This window comes from Canis lupus, chromosome 9 (genome assembly GCF_011100685.1).
Source record: "Canis lupus familiaris isolate Mischka breed German Shepherd chromosome 9, alternate assembly UU_Cfam_GSD_1.0, whole genome shotgun sequence".
In the NCBI taxonomy this organism is placed as follows: domain Eukaryota; kingdom Metazoa; phylum Chordata; class Mammalia; order Carnivora; family Canidae; genus Canis; species Canis lupus.
The window spans coordinates 27003602-27022928 of NC_049230.1; the positions used below are offsets into that span (position 1 = coordinate 27003602).

Here is a 19327-nt window from a genome sequence, read left to right on the forward strand (position 1 = left end):
GGCCCCTGCTTGTGCCTTTCCTAAAAGTATATTCTAATCGGCCTCATATCATTTATTAAAAAATAGAAAGTTGGGGTGTCAGGCTGACTCAGTTGGTGGAGCATCTGACACTTGATCTTGGGGTTTTAAGTTCAAGCCTCACAATGGGTAGAGAGATTACTTAAAAATCTTAAAAAAAGTCAACTGCAAATGCACAAGACTGGTTTAATTGGTTTACTAGTAAAGCTGTAGGAAAGACTGAAGGGTTTCAGTTAAATGCAAAAATCATTATTACTTTAAAAAAAAAGCTAAAGCAATTCTGTGGCATGAGTGGAAATGCAGTGTCCTGAAAAAGGGAGATGAAGGCAGAACTATCTTCTGTTCTAATTACATAGGTGATCAGCCATTTGCCTGAGGTGCTTTCTAGGATATGGGACTTACAATCCTAAAAAGAGGACAGTCTCCAGCAAGATAGGACAAGCTGTTACCCTACTCCCATGTAATCCGAAGTATGTCCAGAAGACAGTGAGCAGGATGTACCAATGAATTAAAATCACTGTGATACTATGAGAAATCACTGAAGCAACAACTAGAGTTACCAAAGAGTGTTCTAGTGTGAAGGGATATCATAGTAACAAGGATTAGGATTATTCTGTGTACATTTCTTTTTTTTCTGTGTACATTTATTTATTTATTAAATATTTTATTTATTCATGAGAGACACAGAGGGAGAGGCAGAGATATAGAGGGAGAAGCAGGCTCCCTGCAGGGAGTCTGATGCAGGACTCGATCCCAGGACCCTGGGATTATGACCTGAGCCACAGGCAGATGCTTAAACACTGAGCCACACAGGTGCCCCTTCTGTGTACCTTTAAAAGGCAAAATTAAGACCCAAAGGCAAATTTAGAGGATGGGTAATTTTGGTGCAATATAAAGGATATTCTGTTAATTACAGATACCTTTATCACTGGAAGTATTAAAAAGAAAACTTCCCAGAAGGAACTGTTATAGAGGAGATTTTACCCTGCAAATGTCTGTCAACTCTACAAACCTGTGATCCTGCAAACTTTCAGTTACATGGGGATTTACTACCTAATGACTGAATTTATGTCCACATTATGTTTCTCAATAGCCTTTTGTTTTTATTTTGTTCTCCTTGCCTTCTGCCAGAACATAGCAGGTAGGCAAGATAAAGAGATCCAAAAGAAATCTAGTGATCTTATCTACAACTCAAAGTGTCAGACTGTGTTTCTTTTCTCCCTGAAAAATTCTAAGGAAGGTGAATGACAGAAAAAATGGAACCAAAACATAACCTCCAACATGAAGCTGAGTAACAGCAGAAGGCTGTAAATACTCACCCATGCCAGATTTACCATCTGGGTATGTGTACACTTGTCCATTGTTTTTGATAATTGGGAGGTTAGAAGGTAAAGGAGCAACTTCTTCTTCACTCTCCTCAGAGCTGGAGCTGCTACTTGTGTCCTCACTGCAGCTATCATAACCGTCAAACATCCCGAACGAGTCTCTTCTTTTCCTTTCAGAGCGTGAAGAATGTTCAGTCTTAAAAGTAGAAGAAATCAAATAATACATGACACAGCACAGACACACCCCCTGCCACCGCCCTCCACCTGGGAAAGAACTTAGCTCAAATTGTTTAAGTGATAACTGAAAAATGAAGATCTAGCTCTGAGAAACGATAATTTTATTCTGTGATGAAATGTTTGTTTCATAACGGAGGCTTCCCCTTCTACAAGGTGCAAATTTATTAGCTATCATGTTAACTGATAAGAATATCAACAGAGACAGTAAGAACACTGAATAGGATCAGGCCACGTAACTCAAGCTTTGCCATAAATGAGGTGGGTCATTTCTCTGTAAGAAAGGAGATTAGATGATCTTTTTTTAAAGTTATGATGAAATACCCATAATGATTTCTCAATCTGCCTTTCAGCTCTGAAACTGTAGATTTCTACAATAATTTAGAGCATCCAGAAAATACACAGATGCTTTCAAAAATCACTGCTAAGAGCTCTGGAGGGATTAAGAATTTTTAATTTTAGAGATAGTTTATAGATATTACCTATTTCAAAAATTATAGAAAACATTTGTACATTATGTATCTCTTTTTTTTCCCTTAGCATAAACAATGGTTATAAAAACTCCAAGCTAAAATTTTCTTTTTTTTTAATTAATTAATTGATTAATTTATTCAGAAGAGACACACAGCGAGAGGCAGAGACATAAGCAGAGGGAGAAGCAGGCTTCCTGTGGGGAGTCTGATGCGGGACTCAATCCTACAACTCCGGGATTACGCCCTGAGCCGAAGGCAGACACTCAACCACTGAGCCACCCAAACACCCCAATGTTATTTTTTTTTAAAGGAAAAGCACAAAAGCACCAATTATCTTCAGTGAACGCTACACATTTGTTCTTCCAAAAAGATATGCCCTCTCTCAAAGCCACCCAAACCACCAAAATGTAGTATTGCCAACTCCAACCTTTCCTGAAATACACTGCAAAACTTCAAGTTTAATAAGAAGTAAAAAGAAAATAGGAAATTAACGAAGAGAAAAAAAATCTTCAGGAAAAAAGAATCTGTAAGGAAACAGAAGAAACAGCAAAAGAAAACGTAAAAAAAAAAAAAAAGATATAAATACACAGAGAGTTACAACTAGAGTGAAAAGTATCAACCAAAGAATCTTTAGAGTTTGGCACCTATCCTTATTCTTTTCCTTCAGTTAGTATTTTTTAGTATTTTACTCTTTATGCACAATTTTATTTCCTGGCTAATTTAACTTCCAACCATGACCAATAACAAAGATGAAATCCTGACAAAATAAAACCAAGCAGGGGCAGCCTGGGTGGTTCAGTGGTTTGGCACTGCCTTCAGCCCAGGGTGTGATCCTGGAGACCTGGGCTCGAGTCCCACATCGGGCTCCCTGTGTGGAGCCTGCTTCTCCCTCTGCCTGTGTCTCTGCCTCTCTCTCTCTCTCTCTGTGTCTCTCATGAGTAAATATATAAAATCTTAAAAACAAAACAAAACAAAAAGCAAATGCATCTCAGGTATACAGGTGCATTTCAGGTATACAGGTATGAAACATTTGCACTAAAATGGAAAACTGATTTTTACTTGTATCAGGTGTAACTATGAAAGCAACAAAATTAGTTTCTTAACCCAAACAATGGAAATATTTTATACTAAAATGAATACTCTCTTTTAAAAGAAGGCCCTTTAGGAGGCTCTACAACTGCTACAATGCTGTTGCCACTACCTCCAACTTATAATATTCTTTTTGTTTAAAAAAATTTTTTTAAAGATTTTATTTGAGAGACAGAGATAGCAACATAGAGCACAAGCAAGGAGAGGAACAAGTAGGCTCCCCACTGAGCAGGGAGCCTGATGTGGGGCTATATCCCAGGACCCTGGGATCATGACTTGAGCTGAAGGTAGATGCTTAACCAACTGAGCCACCCAGGTGCCCTAGTATTCTTCTTTTAGAACTCTCTTAGATCCAATTTTAAAAAGAAAACCCTATTGTATGTGGCTACTTTGTAATTATTCAATTTCCCTCAATAGTTTTAACAAATTTGGATCTGAATAATCCGCAGGTATTTAAAAAGAATCAAATGTGGGGTGCCTCGGTGGATCAGAGTGTCTGCCTTTGGCTCCGGTGGTGATCCCAGGGTCCTGGGAGCAAGCCCTACATCAGGCTCCCCGCAAGGAGTCTCTCTCAAAACTACGTAAATAACATCTTAAACAAGTTAAAAAAAAATCAAATGTATTTTCAAAGAATCAAAATCTGCTACCACTGGATTTCAAAAGAACAAGATTCTGAAGGCAATGCCAGAAGAAAGTATAGCAACATTTTGAACTGATGAGGTGATAAGGAATGGGAGAGTCCTTGTCTGAGTGAAGGGTGGTGCTACGAGCGGAGAATTCTGACAGCCATGTGTTTGAGTCTCAGCTTTGCTGTTCTTTAGCTTTGAAACAAGTTATGAGCCTCTTCTCTTACTCATTCAACATTCAACAACTATTTATCAGACATTTGTGTATCTCACAGTAGCAGAGGCTGAAGATAGAATGGTGTACAGAGCAGACAAGATTCATGCTTTTCACAAAGGTTAGTTTATTGGCAGGAGGAATCCAAGCAAGGCCACGTGAAGGCAGAGTCAAATTGAGCAGGAGTAAAGAGTACTCAGCTAAGATTCAGGGGTGAGGAAAGGCCTTGGGAGGATGAGACTCCGATGTCAGAAAGGGCAGCCAATTGAATAGCTGGTGCTGGGATGTTCTAGGCAAAGCAAAGAACAAGACAAAGACCTTCAGGTTGGAATATACTTGGCACACTGAAAGGCCAGTGTGAGAAGTGTAAGAGATGAGGCTGGAAGAGGATACAGAGACCATATCATGGGGCCCCCTTGAAGGCCAGGGTAAAGAAGTGATACACTTCCTTTTTCCTGAGGGCAAAGGAAAGACATTATGAAATATTTATCACAGTGTCTGGAATGTACACTTAATAAACACTGGATAGACATTTATTATTTATTTATTTATTTATTTATTTATTTATTTATTTATTTAGGCTAGAATTTTAAGTTCTAGAAGATTCATACTGCCCATGTCCATGCAAATACCCATAGTTTTCATGTAAGCTTGTCCACTTTACAGCCAGTTCTGTTAGGAGCTAATGCATATTTACTGACCCTTAAATATCAGCACAGAACATCTTATTCTGACTATCCTGGTCAGTGACTATAACCCTGAAATTTCAGGGCGTCAATGATTACGAACATCTTAGTGTCGAAATTACAGGCTGTTAACATTAAAAAAATGAAAGTATTATGATAATTAATTCTGTTAATATGGAAATTCCCAGGTTGAGACATTAAAGTAGTTCCAGGCCACTAGTGCCCCTTGACACACAAGAAAAAGAAAACCACATTTAAACAGATCATAGTATCACTCCAAAATACTAGAGAGAAGATGAAAAAAAAAAAAAAAAAAAGAGAAGATTTAAAAAGGGATCAATCACCAAGTGAATCTCACTTCTCAAAAAGTCCAATTCCAGGCTCATTCAGTTCAATCAGTTGCTTAGTGACTAACCCTTAAGTATGAACAGACAGGCGAGGATCACCAATCAATCATTAAAGAAAGGCCTCGGAGAATGTGAAGAAGAATCTATAGGAAACAGAAGCAATACAGAGAGCAATAAAAAAAAAAAAAAAGAACTTCAAAAAACGGAATTAATTCTTCAGGGACATAATAGGATATCATTGGTGAACGAGATCTTGGAATTTAAAAACGGAAGAGGCAAAATAATCTCTATGTCATATACCTGAAACTAATGTAATACTGTGTCAAATCCAAGTAAAAAAGTTAAAAAGAAAAAAGAAAAAAAGAAAAAAGGTAATTCAGTGGAAAAAAGACAGTCTTTTCAACAAAAGGTGCTGGATCAAATAAGTTACCAAATTAAAAAAACAAAACAAAAGAAAACCCCCAACTCTGATCTGTACTTTACATCATCTATAAAAATTAACTCAAAATGAATTACAGGGACCCTTGGGTGGCTCAGCGGTTGGGCGCCTGCCTTCAGCTCAGGTTGAGATCCCGGAATCTGGGATCGAGTCCCGCATGGGGTTCCTTGTGAGGAGCCTGCTTCTCCCTCTGCCTATGTCTCTGCCTCTCAGTCTGTGTCTCTCATGAATAAATAAATTTAAAAAAGTCTTAAAAAAATGAATTACAAAAAAAAATATGGATCAGACCTAAATGTAAGAATTCAAACTATATAACTCCTAGAAAAAATATAGGAAAAAATCTTTATGACCTTAGGTAGGCATAAAATTTTTAGGTATAACATCTAAAGTATAACATTAAAGTATGATCCATATATGAAAAATACTGGTAAGTTAGACTTTATCAAAATTAAAAACTGATCCAGGCTTCCCTTATTCTCTATTAAGAGAATAAAACAAGACACAGATTGGACAACAATATTTGCAAGTCATGTGTCTGATAAAGGATTGGTATCTAGGATATATACAGGGCTACCAATAACTGAAACAGTCCAATTAAAAAACAAACAGGCACAACATCTCAACAAACAATTCATAGATCTATGGATGGCAAATAAGGACATGAAAAGATGTTCAACATCACTGGTCATTAGGAAATTAAAACCATGAGATACTCATACATCGATGTTATTAGATTGCCCCAAATTAAAAAACAAAAAACAAAAAAAAAAAAAACCCCTCTATGGTCTATGTAGTAAATGGAACTCTAAAACATTGCAGATGGGAAAGTAAATAGAACAAAAGCATTTTGCAAAAGAGGCAGTTTGTTAAAATGCTAAATGTAAACCACATATTACCCATTCCACTCCTATTTACCTAAAATAAATGAAAAAATATGTCCAAAGACATACATATATAAGAATAGTTGTAATAGCTCAAAATTGAAAACCCAAATATCAACAGATGAGTGAATAAACAAATTACGGCATATCCACAGTGATTCCATCTTGCTGCTTAGCAATAAAAAGAATGAGGTGATACACATAACATGGAAACCTCAAAATATGCTGAGTGAAAAACCAGACAAGAGCACATTCTGTATAATTCTATATAAAATGCTAGAAAATGCAAACTATTTTTGCATTTCCTTCATTTTTACTTAATGTTCTATTTGTATCCCAAAATTCCATATTACTTTTAGTTGTCATGCCCTTAAAGCTCCTCTTGGCTGTGACCGTTTCTCAGGTTTTCCTAGTTTTTGATGACCTTGGCAGTTTTGAGGATTACTGGTCAGGTATTTTGTTGAATGATCCTCTCCTAGGATTTGTCTCATAATTTCCTCATGAACAGACTGGGGTAGTTTTCGGAAAACAAATCAGAGGTACTATAAAGTACCCTTTGTATCAAATCATACAAGGAAACATTCTATTCACATGACTCACCTCTGTTGGTACTGACCTTGATCACCTCTACCTGCAGCAGTATTTTTCAGGTTTTTCTCCATTATAAAATGACTTCCTAACCCCCCTGCATACTGTACTTTTTAAGGGACTTCGTGAACTCCACACTTAGGAAGTGGGGAGCTATGCTCCCTTCTCCTCAATAGTGGGGCATCCACACAATTTGGAATTCTTCCAAATAGATTTCCTCTCCTTTTCTAAAATAAGTTATTTCCACCTTTTGGGTTTATGTGAGGTTTTTCTCTCCAGTTGTATATCTCCAGTTGAAATACTCTCTAACTGATGCTGTCTCTCAAAGTAGCAAATCTAGATTATGTGATTTCCACCTGCCTTTTATCAGTTATGAGAAGTTTGAAAATCTGGTATAGGTGTGGTCTGGTTCTCCATTGTAGTCTTACTATTTCCCCTCTTTTAGTAAACAATTTACAGGGAGATACTTAGAGACCATGCAAATATTCTGTTCATGAAAATTTCACTCTAGATTTAGCATCCAATGATTATCTTGCCCAATCTGTAAATATGATTTTCCAGCCCCAGAGTTTTCTTCCATATTTTCAGTTGACATTCTTCTGTAGGGAAGATCCCTCTTTTTTCTATTATGGGTACCCACCACTCATGGATTCCTACTTTTCAGTGGCTTGTAACTCTTTATAATCCTAAATTATCTGGGAACTCAAACTGTTCCAGATTCAGCCAATGGGAACCTAAGCCTCATGTCATTCCAACAAGCCTCTATCATTATTTGAGCAATTCTTTAACTTTCTGGCATAACAAGACATTCCAGCCTTATCCTATACTCATTTTCCTGTCCCAACCTTAGAATCAACCATTTCTTCAAAGAGCCCCGGTTTCTTTTAGTGAGAGATATCAGAAATAAAGATACAGGTACACCATGTGCTCATTGCTATTGAGGTCTCTTGTCTCTGGGCTCTTCAGTAGATGGGAGTTGGAATATACACCTATGTGTATGTGACATATGTATACACGTATGTATCTTAGAAAATCATGAGTTCAGACTTTCAACTCCAATTCTGATCCATGCTTCAGGGTTTTTCCTTATTTCCCCAAATCTGTATTTGGAACTCTGTTCTTTCAGAGTGAAAAACCCTGGCTCTCACACAAATTACATGTACTCATTTGCTCAGTCTTTTTATACATTTAAATAGTTTCAGAAGCACAACATCCATAAGCTACAAGAAACAAATTTATAAGTCTAGAATTTCTTTGTAGTTCCATCTCCCTAAACTGAAGGTCAGAGTAATGAGTTTAAGAGTTACTTGGATTATTTATTTCTCCCTCCTTCAACGTGTTGTTATTTATTGAAATAAGTCGAGTTTGGTTTTTAGTCTTTCCTACTATCCTTACCCGATTAATTTCATTTCTGGGGACTGCCTAAAAAATTGCCCTGCTTCCAAGTATAAGAACTATATGTGAAGTTTTAACTTGGAAAAATGTCATTTCCTTCCCTGCTCCATCATTCACCTTTGTAGGCAGGTAATCAACTTTACTGCTCTCTGGTTCATCCTTCCTTTGTATATTTTGAAAAGGTAAAGAAGTATATTTATTTTGTTTTTCTTACAGAAAAGGCCACACATAATTTAAAATTTCTCTGTCCTTTGCTTTTATTAATTCAGAAACATATCCTGGAAATCACTCCATTTTAGTGCATATACATTTTCTTCATTCTTTTTTCAGCTGTACAGTACATGTGTGTGTTTACTCAATCTCCTTTGTTTGGACAGTTAGCAGTTTTCAATGTTTTGTGGTTATGAGTATTGCTACAATAAACGAACCTACACACGTGTGCATATACATTTAAAACTACTTGAGGTAAACCATCAGAGTATATTCTTTGGGTAGAAGAGTGAATGTGTATGTAATTTAATTAAGTATTACCAAATTTCTGTCCATAGAAATTTTACCATTTTGCATTTGCACGACCAACAGTGAGAGTGTTTTTGCGAATATAACAGATGAAAAATGGTATGTCAGTGTGGTCTTTTTTTTTTTTTTTTTAATCTTCTACTTGGAAAGAACCTCAAACTTCTAGGAAAGTTGGAAGACTAGTACAATGAAATCTTGTGTACTCTACTCTAACCTGCCAATTATTAACATTTTGCCTCATTTGTTTTATACTTCTCTCTAAACATAGACATTTTGCTACATCATTTGAGAGTAAGTCACACACATCATATCTTTTTGTTTGCCTAAAATTTAGTATGCATTTTCTAAAAATAAAATTGTTCTCTCCTAATTACAGCACATAGTTATCAGTTTCAGGAAATTAAACATCAATGCGATACTTTTCCCCAATGTACCAACCTTAGTCCAATGGACCCAATAATGTCCTTTATATAGCATTTCTTCCCCTCAGTCTAAGATCACAGGTCATATTTGTCCCTTAGTTTCCTGTAATCTCAAAGATTGCAGGCTCCTTTCCCATCTTTTTAACAGAATGTTTCTCATTTGAGGATCCTCATGTTTCTTCATTACATCAAGTTATGTATCCCCATAATACCATGAGATAACTTTCTTAGAATATTACATCTTAGAGGCATAAGATGCTTATCTGGGCCCTCTCTGCCAATGTTAATTTTAATCACTCTTTCATGCTGTTGTCCCATTTTTCTTACCATATTTTTCCTTGCAACTAATAAGCAATCTTGCAAATTTTAAAATCGGTATGAATTCACACCTCATTTACAGCGGTTTATAATCTATTACTGTCCTCACTTATTTTGGGGCTCAAATTATCCCATATTCAGCTGCTTGGATTCCTATGCACTGCATCCCATTGAAAAGCTCCCATCAATAGTGCTGGGTATTGACTTACTTTCTGACATATCAAGATATTCCAGTATCATTTTGTACCTACGTTGTTCCAATCCTCAATCAACCCTTTCTCCAAGGTGCTCTCATTCTTTTCAGTGGGGATTGGCATTAAAAACCAGGATATGCTCAGTATGGTTTTATACATATAGAGCCATTTTTGTCTTCTTTCATAGGTCTGTGTGATGTGTGTTTTTGCCCTTTATCTTTAGGGGTTTTAGCCTATGTTTTTTTCAAAGCTCTGTGTATTTAAGAATTTACCTTTTGTAACATATCGCAAATTTTGTTATAAAGTTGTCATGCAATTAAAAAAAATTTTAAACATAGTAAAATTTATCAGTATTTTTATTTTTATAACTTGATTTTGGGATGCTTGGATGACTCAGTGGTTGAGCACCTGCCTTTGGCTCAGGGTGTGATCCCGGGGTCCTGGGATCAAGTCCCATATGGGGCTCCCAGAGGAAAGCTTGCCTCTCCCTCTGCCTAGGTCTCTGCCTCTCTCTCCATGTCTCTCATGGAGCCTGTTTCTCCTGTGTCCACCTCTCTTTGTGTCTCTCTTAAGTAAATAAAATCTTAAAAAACAAAAACTTGATTTTGACCCATTGAAAACTTTTCTTTATAATCACTGCATAGAAAAGTTCACCCATATTTTGTTATTTGTGCATTTTTAAATATTTTGACCTCTGATCCATTTGGAATTTATTCTTATGCATGGTGTGAAGAATTGACCCTAATATCATCTTTTCCTAAGGGGCTATCTAATGGTGCCAACATGCATTATTAAAATGTCCATTTTGTTTCAGTGATTTGAAATACTACTTTAATAAAGCATTGGGTTTCCATATGTAGCTGTATCTGTATCTGGACTTTATAGTACTTTATTGGTCTATCCATGTGCCAATGTCTTGTTTTTCAAATTATACAGGCTACCTATTTTGCTATTTGTTAGGGTTATATCACAAAGATCTTCTCCTTAATGTTCTGATATTCTTATTTTTCCAAATGAACTCCAGTATTAACTAGTTTAGCTCTATACAAAAATTGTTGGTATTAGGATCTCATTAAATTAATTGAGGAATAAAGTGACATCATAAGGTTGAGAGGTCTTAACCAAAAACAAAGGATGTTGTTCCAATTGTTTAGTTTCACCTTGTGTCTTCAAGAAATGTTTTCTAGTTTGCTTCATATAGATTTTTATGATTATTGTTAAAACCAAATCCTTAGAAATTTAAGTATCCTTTTTCTTGCTATTGTAATGCATTTTCCCCTCATTACATTGTGTAATTGTTTACTGAGTACATAAAGGTTTATTTTATATCCTTCAATCTTCCTAAAATACTTTGAAATAGTTTTGTCATTGATTTTCTGGGGCTTTCCAGATGAACTATCAATGCCATGCTGCCTGTAAAGAAACTTTTATTTCTTTCCCATTACTATGTCTACAATTGTTTTCTCTTTCCTATCTGTACTTGTACATATCTGCAGTATGTCACATATCAGAGACAATGTGCATCTTTACTTTGTTTCTGACTTTAATGTCTATTAAAATGCTAGTCTTAGGATTTAGGTGTGTATATATATGCATCTATGCATCTGTATTTATGAAAATCACCTGATGGATGTATCCATTTCCGTTTTCTCAAAACCTTTTTTTTTTTTTTTTAAGATTTTATTTATTTATTCATGAGAGACACAGAGGCAGAGACAAAGGCAGAGGGAGAAGCAGGCTCCATTCAGGGAGACTGACGTGGAACTTGATCCTGGGTCTCCAGGATAAGGCCCTGGGATGAAGGCGGCATTAAACCATTGAGCCACCTGGGCTACCCTTCTCAAAACCTTTGAGTTAGGAATGCTTGCTGAATTTGGCCAGATTTTTTTCAGCATCCATAAAGAGAATATGATTTTTCTCCTTAGGCTCATTAATATGGTGGATTATAGCAAGAGTTCCAAATACTGAATCATCCTTATGTTCCTACTATATAAGCTTTCACTTCATCATGATGTATTTTCTTAATGTGCTGTTAGATTGCACAATATTTAAGATTTTGCACTGATATTCATAAATATTGATCTATAATTTTCATTTTTGTGCCATCTTTATCAGGTTTAGAAATTGATGTTATTTTTGCTTCATAAAAATTGCAAAGTTATTCTGCATTTTCTATGTTCTAAAGTAATTCATGTAGCATTGGGAAGGTATGATCTGTAAAGCTTTTGTAGAATTCCTTTGTGAAATCACGTAGGTTTGGTGTTTTGTGGGTTAGCTCCTTGACAAATTTGTTTCTTCTACTAAAACTAAGTTAAAAATCTTTTTCATTTTTTGAGAAAATCTTAAGTAGGATCCACACTGGTGTGGAGCCTGACATGGGGCTTGATCTCCCAACCTGAGATCATGATCTGAGCTGAAAATCAATATTCTGACGCTTAACTGACTAAGCCACCCAGGCGCCCCTCTCCTTTCCTTTTAAAGTAGGCTATATGCCTGGTGTTGGAGCCCAACATGGGGCCTTAACTCCTGACCCTGAGATCAAGACGTGGATGCTTAATGGATGGAGCCACTCTGGCACTCAAAGTTTATTTTTTTAAATCTTTAGAGAGGCACCTGGGTGGCTCAGTTGGTTAAGCATCTGCCTTTGGCTCAGGTCAAGATCCCGAGTCCTGTGATTGAGTCATTCTCCCTTTCCCTCTTCTCCCCCTTGCTTGTGCTGACACACAAAATCTTAAAAAAAAAAAAAAAAAAAAAAAAAAAAGAATCTATTTCATCTAGGTTTTTTTTTTTTTTTTTAAAAAGATTTTATTTATTATTGAGAGACCCAGAGAGAGAAGGGCAGAGCAGAGGGAGAAGCAGGCTTCATGCAGGGAGCCCGATGTGGGACTATAGGATCACGCAGAGCCAAAGGCAAGTGCTTAACTGTTGAGCCACCCAGGTGTCCCTCATCTAGGTTTTCAGATTTATTTGCATAGATGTGTGTAAAATAGTTGCATGTGACTTTCTCAATGTCTTCCATATCATGTTCTTTGACCTCATTTCTTATTTGGTATATTTTGTGCTTTCTCTTTTCTGCCTTGATGAAACCAGTAGCTTATTCATTTTATGAATTTTCCCCGAAAGGTCCAGGATCGATTCATCAACTTGGTGTACAGTTTTTCTGTTAACTCCTTAATTTCCACTTTTATCTTTATTTATTTTTTTTTAATGGGGCTTACTTTGTTGTTTTTTAATTTTTGAGTTGGGAATTATTTTATTTTTATTGAATTGGGAATTATTTATTTTCATTGTTTTATTTTTACTGTGATGGAGTAAACTGATTAGGCCCAAGATGGAGCTGCTTAGGCTAAAGCCACCTTAGCAAGTAATGAAGTCGTTATGTTCCTCTCTCCCTGAAAAGGCAAGCCTAAGTAAACTATCAGTGAGTGCCTGCTCAGAACACACAATGCCTGACCCAGCTCCAAGACTTCCCTCTGCTCCAGGAAGAAAAGCAATCAGCTTTAACCAATCAGCAAGTGCCCAGTGTAAACTTCCTTGTTCCCACACACTTTGGTTTATAAAAATTTCTCGTTTTGTAAAGGAACTTGATCGGAGCGCCTTTCTACCTGCTAGATTGGATGCTGCACAATTTACCAATGACTAAATAGAGCCTGTAAGATTTTAAAAATTTACTGAATTTTATTAACAAATATTTAGAACTATGAATTTTCCTCTGCTCAATGTACTTCACACAGTTGCATGTAATATTTTCATTATCATAATTTTTTAGGATCTCTGTAATTTGTTTACGTTCCTCCTTTACCCAAGGACGTTATCCTCTTCTAAATAAGGCAGAATTCTGAATGTGTATCAAGATGTAGAAATTTTGTCAGACCCTCATGTCCCTTCCCATTTAATCCTTCTCCTCTCCCAGAAAAGTTCTAGTACTAGTTCTAGTACTACAGGTTAATTTTGGATATATTTATTTAAATGGAATAAAACTTGATGGAGCTTTTTATATTGAATTCAGCTTACTCAGCACAGTATTCTCAGACTTATCCATGTTATTGTATGTATAAATGGTTCATTGCTTTTTACTAATATTGTACTTTAACAGTGTATGTTTATCCGTTCTCTATCCAGATTTGACTACTTTGAATGTTGAATAAAGTCACTATGAACATTCTTGTATGAGGTGAACAAGGAGGCTTCTAAATTTCAAGGTGGAAATGCTCTTTTTGTTTTCTTGTATAGGCTCTACTGATGTTTTCTTAACATATGACCGATTTTTGTGAACACTTTGTGTTTGAGAGAGTATATTGTATTTAGGATGTAGTGATAGATACACCTGAAGATCTGCTTCATTGTGTTTAGATCTCTTACATCCCTACTTTGTATTACACCTGTCTTGTGCTCAAAGTGTCAGCGTCCAATTTTTGTGCTTTTTAGTGCTTGCATTTCTAGTTTTTGCTTTATAAAGATTATTGCTGTTATTTCATACATATATACTAGTAACTGTCACATTTTTGTTGTGAATTAGGGATTTAGCATTACAGACTGTTCTCCTTTGTTATTGCTTTTTGGTTTGACTTCTATTTTGCTTTCATCATTGCCAATCCTGCTTTCCTATTATTTCTATTTGCTTGATTGATTTTTCTCTATCTTTTTAAACTGTCTTAAGGGTCTCTTATGTTAAAAAGTTGGATTTTGATTTTGTTCCTTCTTTTTTATTGAAATATAACTGACATTATAGTTTGCTGGGTTCTGATTTTTGAGCCAATCTGAAAATCTTTTTATTGGTGAAAGAATCCTCATGGATGTGACTGGTAGGTTTGATTTCAATTGCATCATGATTTTTCTTGATGGGTTTTCTTTGGCCTTTGAAACATTTCGGTGTTTTCAAAGGTTTGTATTTTTTTCCTAATGCTTACTTTTGAATCTTTTATATTTCTATGTATCTTTTTTTTTTTTTTAAAGATTTTATTTATTCATGAGACACATACACACAGAGGCAGAGACAGGCAGAGGGAGAAGTAGGCTCCGTGGAGGAGCCTGATGTGGGACTCGATCCCAGGACTCCAGGATCACGCGCTGGGCTGAAGGCAGGCGCTAAACCGCAGAGCCACCCAGGGATCCCCTATGTATCCTTTTTCTTAATCTTTTCAGTTTCAGATCGTATCATCTGATTTCCTTGCTGATATTTAACCTATAATCATTAGTCTTATCTAATTTTTTTTCCTTTCCCCTCCCGTATTTTTTAGTTGCCTTCTTTCTACTTTCTCAGAACCTAAAACATTTATGTACTATTCTACCTACATCCCTACTCCTGATTTTAACCTTAGTTCAAATAGAAACATGAAATCCTATCTTTTTGTAGAAAATTTCCCACACATCTCTTTAGATGAAGCTCATCCTTCAACAGTTTCCTCAGGAAGGGTTAGGGAGTACAGAATTCACTGAATTCTTGGTATGTTTAAAACTTTGTTCATAGTCTTAATCTTTGAGAGATAGTTGAATGGATATAAAAATCTTTGGTTGGCATTTTCTTTCCTTATGCTGCTCCACTATTATCTTGCTCTTGAGAAACTGGATACCAGTCTACTTCTCTGGACCTTGTAAGGTACTTCATCATTTTGGCCTGGAAGCCTGGAGAATTTTTCTGTATCATTTAAGTCCTGCAGTTTACATTCATGGTATGAACTTCTGATGTATAGACTTAGATATTTATTTCCAGAAAGTTTTCTTGGATATTATGGTTTTATTCTTTTTCCTTCTTGGGGGGGGCACACATTAGACTTTTTAGACCCATCTTCCATTTAAAGTGTCAGTTAAAAAAGAATCTTATTTTCATTCTCCTGGGATCCCTGGGTGGCGCAGCGGTTTGGCGCCTGCCTTTGGCCCAGGGCGCGATCCTGGAGACCCGGGATCGAATCCCACATCAGGCTCCCGGTGCATGGAGCCTGCTTCTCCCTCTGCCTGTGTCTCTGCCTCTCTCTCTGTGTGTGACTATCATAAATAAATTAAAAAAAAAAAAAATCTTATTTTCATTCTCTTGACTGCTCTCCTGCTTCTCTTCTATGCCTTTTATTATATCTGCATTTGAATCTACTGTTTGATGGGAACCTTTGTAACTTAAGCTTCATTTCTGAGGTTTTTTGCCTTCTCTTTTCTGAGTTTATTCTGATTTTATTTCTTCCTATTTTTTTTTGTTCATTTCTGTTCTTAGTTTTATATTTCTGATTCAAGGTTTTTTTTCCCCATATCTCCAAACATGGGTTTGAAGATGTTTTATTTCATTTTGAGTGTTGTTATGTTAATTTTCTTATGTTTTTTGGGTGGGGGAGGGGAAGATTTCCACCACTTGAAATGCTCTGATTTACTTTTTTTCCTATAGTAGTTCTGTGTGTAGTCCATTCTTTCCTGTTTGTATTCATTTCATGGTCAAGAGTTCCTGGCTCAAGAACACTTCTAAGTTTACTTTCTCTTTCTTTTTCTGAAGGAGTGTTAATTCCTCCTCTTCCTTGTTTCTCTTTACTGCCATGTCTCCACCCCTTCCCTATGAAGCACTGCTTATAACTTAAGTTACCAATTCTGGCACTGCTTACTTTTAAACTTTTCTCTGTGCCTAAAGCTGCAAACTACCAAATTTCAAACCTATGTTCAGTACTTTGGAACTTAAGTGTTGGATTTTCTTTTGGAAGTGATAATCTGTGCTTCATCTAAGTCTTTCGTGGCCTTAAACTCTATCAGTGAATCTGTTAAGCCTTCTCTCACTCTTCACATCCAAAGAATTGGGCAGAAGGAGCTCATGGAATCTAACTTATTTCTCTTAGAGATAATCTGAAGATTGTGGTAATGTTTCTTCATAATGCTGAAGAATTATGGGTGATGTGTGATGGATACGTGCTCTGTTTGCCTTATAGGTTGACAGAAAGGTGCATGGGGAAATTGGATCAGGCTGCTGCCAATGTTCTCCAAAACTAGAAGTCTACACATACATAATTAAGTACTACTATCAAAGAAATACTGGTTTTGCCATTTTTTCAAACACTTTACCTATCATCAGATTTACCTTTTGTGTCATCTGTTTTCCAGAGTAAATCTACTTCATTTTCATCTAATTTGGCTCAGAAACATGTTTTGTCCTATGGGAGTTCATAAATTCTGCAACAATGTCTTACTGGACTATTTTTGCTAGTAATTTGTAGAAAGTCTCTTACAGGGCAGCCCGGGTAGCTCAGCGGTTTAGCGCCACCTTCAGCCCAGGGTGTGATCCTGGAGACCCGGGATCGAGTCCCACGTCGGGCTCCCTGCATGGAGCCTGCTTCTCCCTCTGCCTGTGTCTCTGCCTCTCTCTCTGTCTCTCTCATGAATAAATAAAATCTTTAAAATAAATAAATAAATAGTCTCTTACAATTAATATAATATTTACAGGACGCTCAGTATGTGCAAGGGACATTCTAAGCACTTAATGTATAGTATGCATTTAATCCTCATAACTACTATTATTCCCATTTTACAGATAAGGAAGCAGAGGCTCCAAAAAGCTAAGCAAGTTGCCCAAGGTCATACAGCTAAAATGAACACTAACAATATGAATCAAGAAAATGATCTTAGACCAATGTTAAATTTTAACCTTTCTCTATTTTTTCCCTTTCTTATTGTTCTGTCGGCCAACTTCTGTAAGCTTACATAGCAATGATCAAAAACTACTACTTCAAGTAATGTGCCTTTTTGAACACTGCTCTGTAAAATAAAACTGTAAAATCACGTTAGGTGACTATTTAAGACCTTGAGTAGAAGGTGATAGGATGACTGCAGGAGGAGAAATCTCACCTAATACTGTGGCACATATGGATTACAAAGGAACTCAAAATATCTAGAATTCATATACTGAGTGATATATGCCTAATACTTAGAATTATGGAGATGGATTCTAGGTAAAAAAACCTAAAAGAATTAAAAGTACTGGGGTACCTGGGTGGCTCAGTTGGTTAAGAATCTGCCTTTGGCTCAGGTCATGATCTCAGGGGTCATGGGACCACATCAGGCTCCCTGCTCAGTGGGGAGTCTGCTTTTCCCTTTTCCTTTGCCCTCTGTCACTTGTGTTAGCTCTCTCTCAAATAAATAATTCATTAAACTGATGGGGTGCCTGGGGTTCAGATGGTTAAGTGTCTGTCTTTGGCTCAGGTCATGATGCCAGAGACCTGGGCTCTCTCTACTCAGCAGGGAGTCTGCTTGTTTCTCCCTCTGCCCTTCCCCCTACTCATGCTCTCTTTCTCAAATAAATAAAATACTTAAAAGCTTCATTAAACTGATAAAAATGGAAAGATTGATGATATTTGGCATGGCAAATGTATGTGTGAAATAGTCCTGATAGATCCTTGACAGGAAGGAAAACTTATGCCATCTTCTAGGAAGACAATTTGACATTAGTTGTGAAATCTTAAAAACAAACAAACAAACAAACAAAAAAACACAAGAGTATGCCTTTCGACCATGTAATTCCACTTTCTGGAATCTGTTCTTTAGAAATACTCCATAGGAAACAAGAACCTATATGGGAAGAGGTTTCTTGCAGTGATAACATAATAGTGAGAAACTGGAGACAATCTAACCAACAGTAGGGGAATCATTAGTAATTGGTAAGATACTGAGTGAAAAAAGTAAATTGCAAAATAGGAATAGCATGACTCACTTTTTATTAAAAGAAACAATGTATGCTGGCATATGCACAGATTGATGTATCTTCATTCATATATGCATTTAGGAAGATCCTAGGAGGAACAGCTAAACTATTAACAGGGTGAGAATGGAATGGGAGGACAATTTTAATATTTCTATGTTTTTTTTCTTTTTTTAAAGAACAAATGTGTAATATTTCTTTAGTGAAAAAATAAAGTTTTTATAGTGACAAAATATAAGGAAAAACCATAAATTACAGTAAAATTCCATTTCCCTGCTATAATTATTGCCCTGATGAAATCTTGTACCCTATAAAATCTACAAAGGAATTGAAATGTAAAATTTTTCTAGGAAAAATTTTACAGAAAATATTTGAGATTCTAAATGCAAGCATGAATACACAACCAAGTAATAATAGTATAATTTCAATATGAATACTCATCCTAAATTAATCAGCTCCTCATCATCCAAACCAATAGGGCAGTATAGGGGCCCACATCATTTTCCAGGTTTTATATTAGTCATGAAATATAAGTTTCCTAAATCCTTGAATTTGAAGGTTGTGTACACTCAAAGTTAAAACGAAATGAATTAAGAGATGTGATGACTGGACTCAATAGGAGCTATTTAGCTCTTACTGGTTTTCCTCATTTTGCCATCAGGATGAAAAGCAGTCTGGCATGGTGATAAAATTCACTGGCCTTAACAGATATGCCTTCTTTCGTTTTCAGCTTACTATTAAGAGGAAGATGAATGGTGAGGATTTGGGATTACTGGTTTTTTGTCTTCCACAAAACCAATGTGAAAGAATAAATTCATGTCAATGATACAATCAGAGGAAATGAAAGCAGTAATATAAGTAACCCCCTCAAAGAAACAAAAAAAAAATATCCAG

At 36.2% G+C, this 19327-nt stretch overlaps 1 protein-coding gene and 1 long non-coding RNA gene across 15 annotated transcripts in view; one reads left to right on the forward strand and one right to left on the reverse strand.

Annotated features, from left to right (window-relative positions):
• Positions 1-19327, reverse strand: part of MBTD1 (mbt domain containing 1) — a 68292-nt gene that overhangs the window by 43397 nt on the left and 5568 nt on the right. For all 14 annotated transcript variants that reach the window (XR_005364510.1, XM_038547735.1, XM_038547730.1 and 11 more), the window contains one exon: positions 1338-1539. Coding sequence is in view for 13 of the 14 variants with exons in the window: in XM_038547735.1 (XP_038403663.1) it covers positions 1338-1491 (154 nt within the window). In the remaining variant the exon portion in view is untranslated. The remainder of the gene's footprint in view (positions 1-1337; positions 1540-19327) is intronic.
• Positions 13310-16868, forward strand: LOC111097382. The gene is made up of 3 exons (XR_005364512.1): positions 13310-13420; positions 13891-13970; positions 16671-16868. It is a non-coding gene; the product is annotated as an uncharacterized LOC111097382 (long non-coding RNA).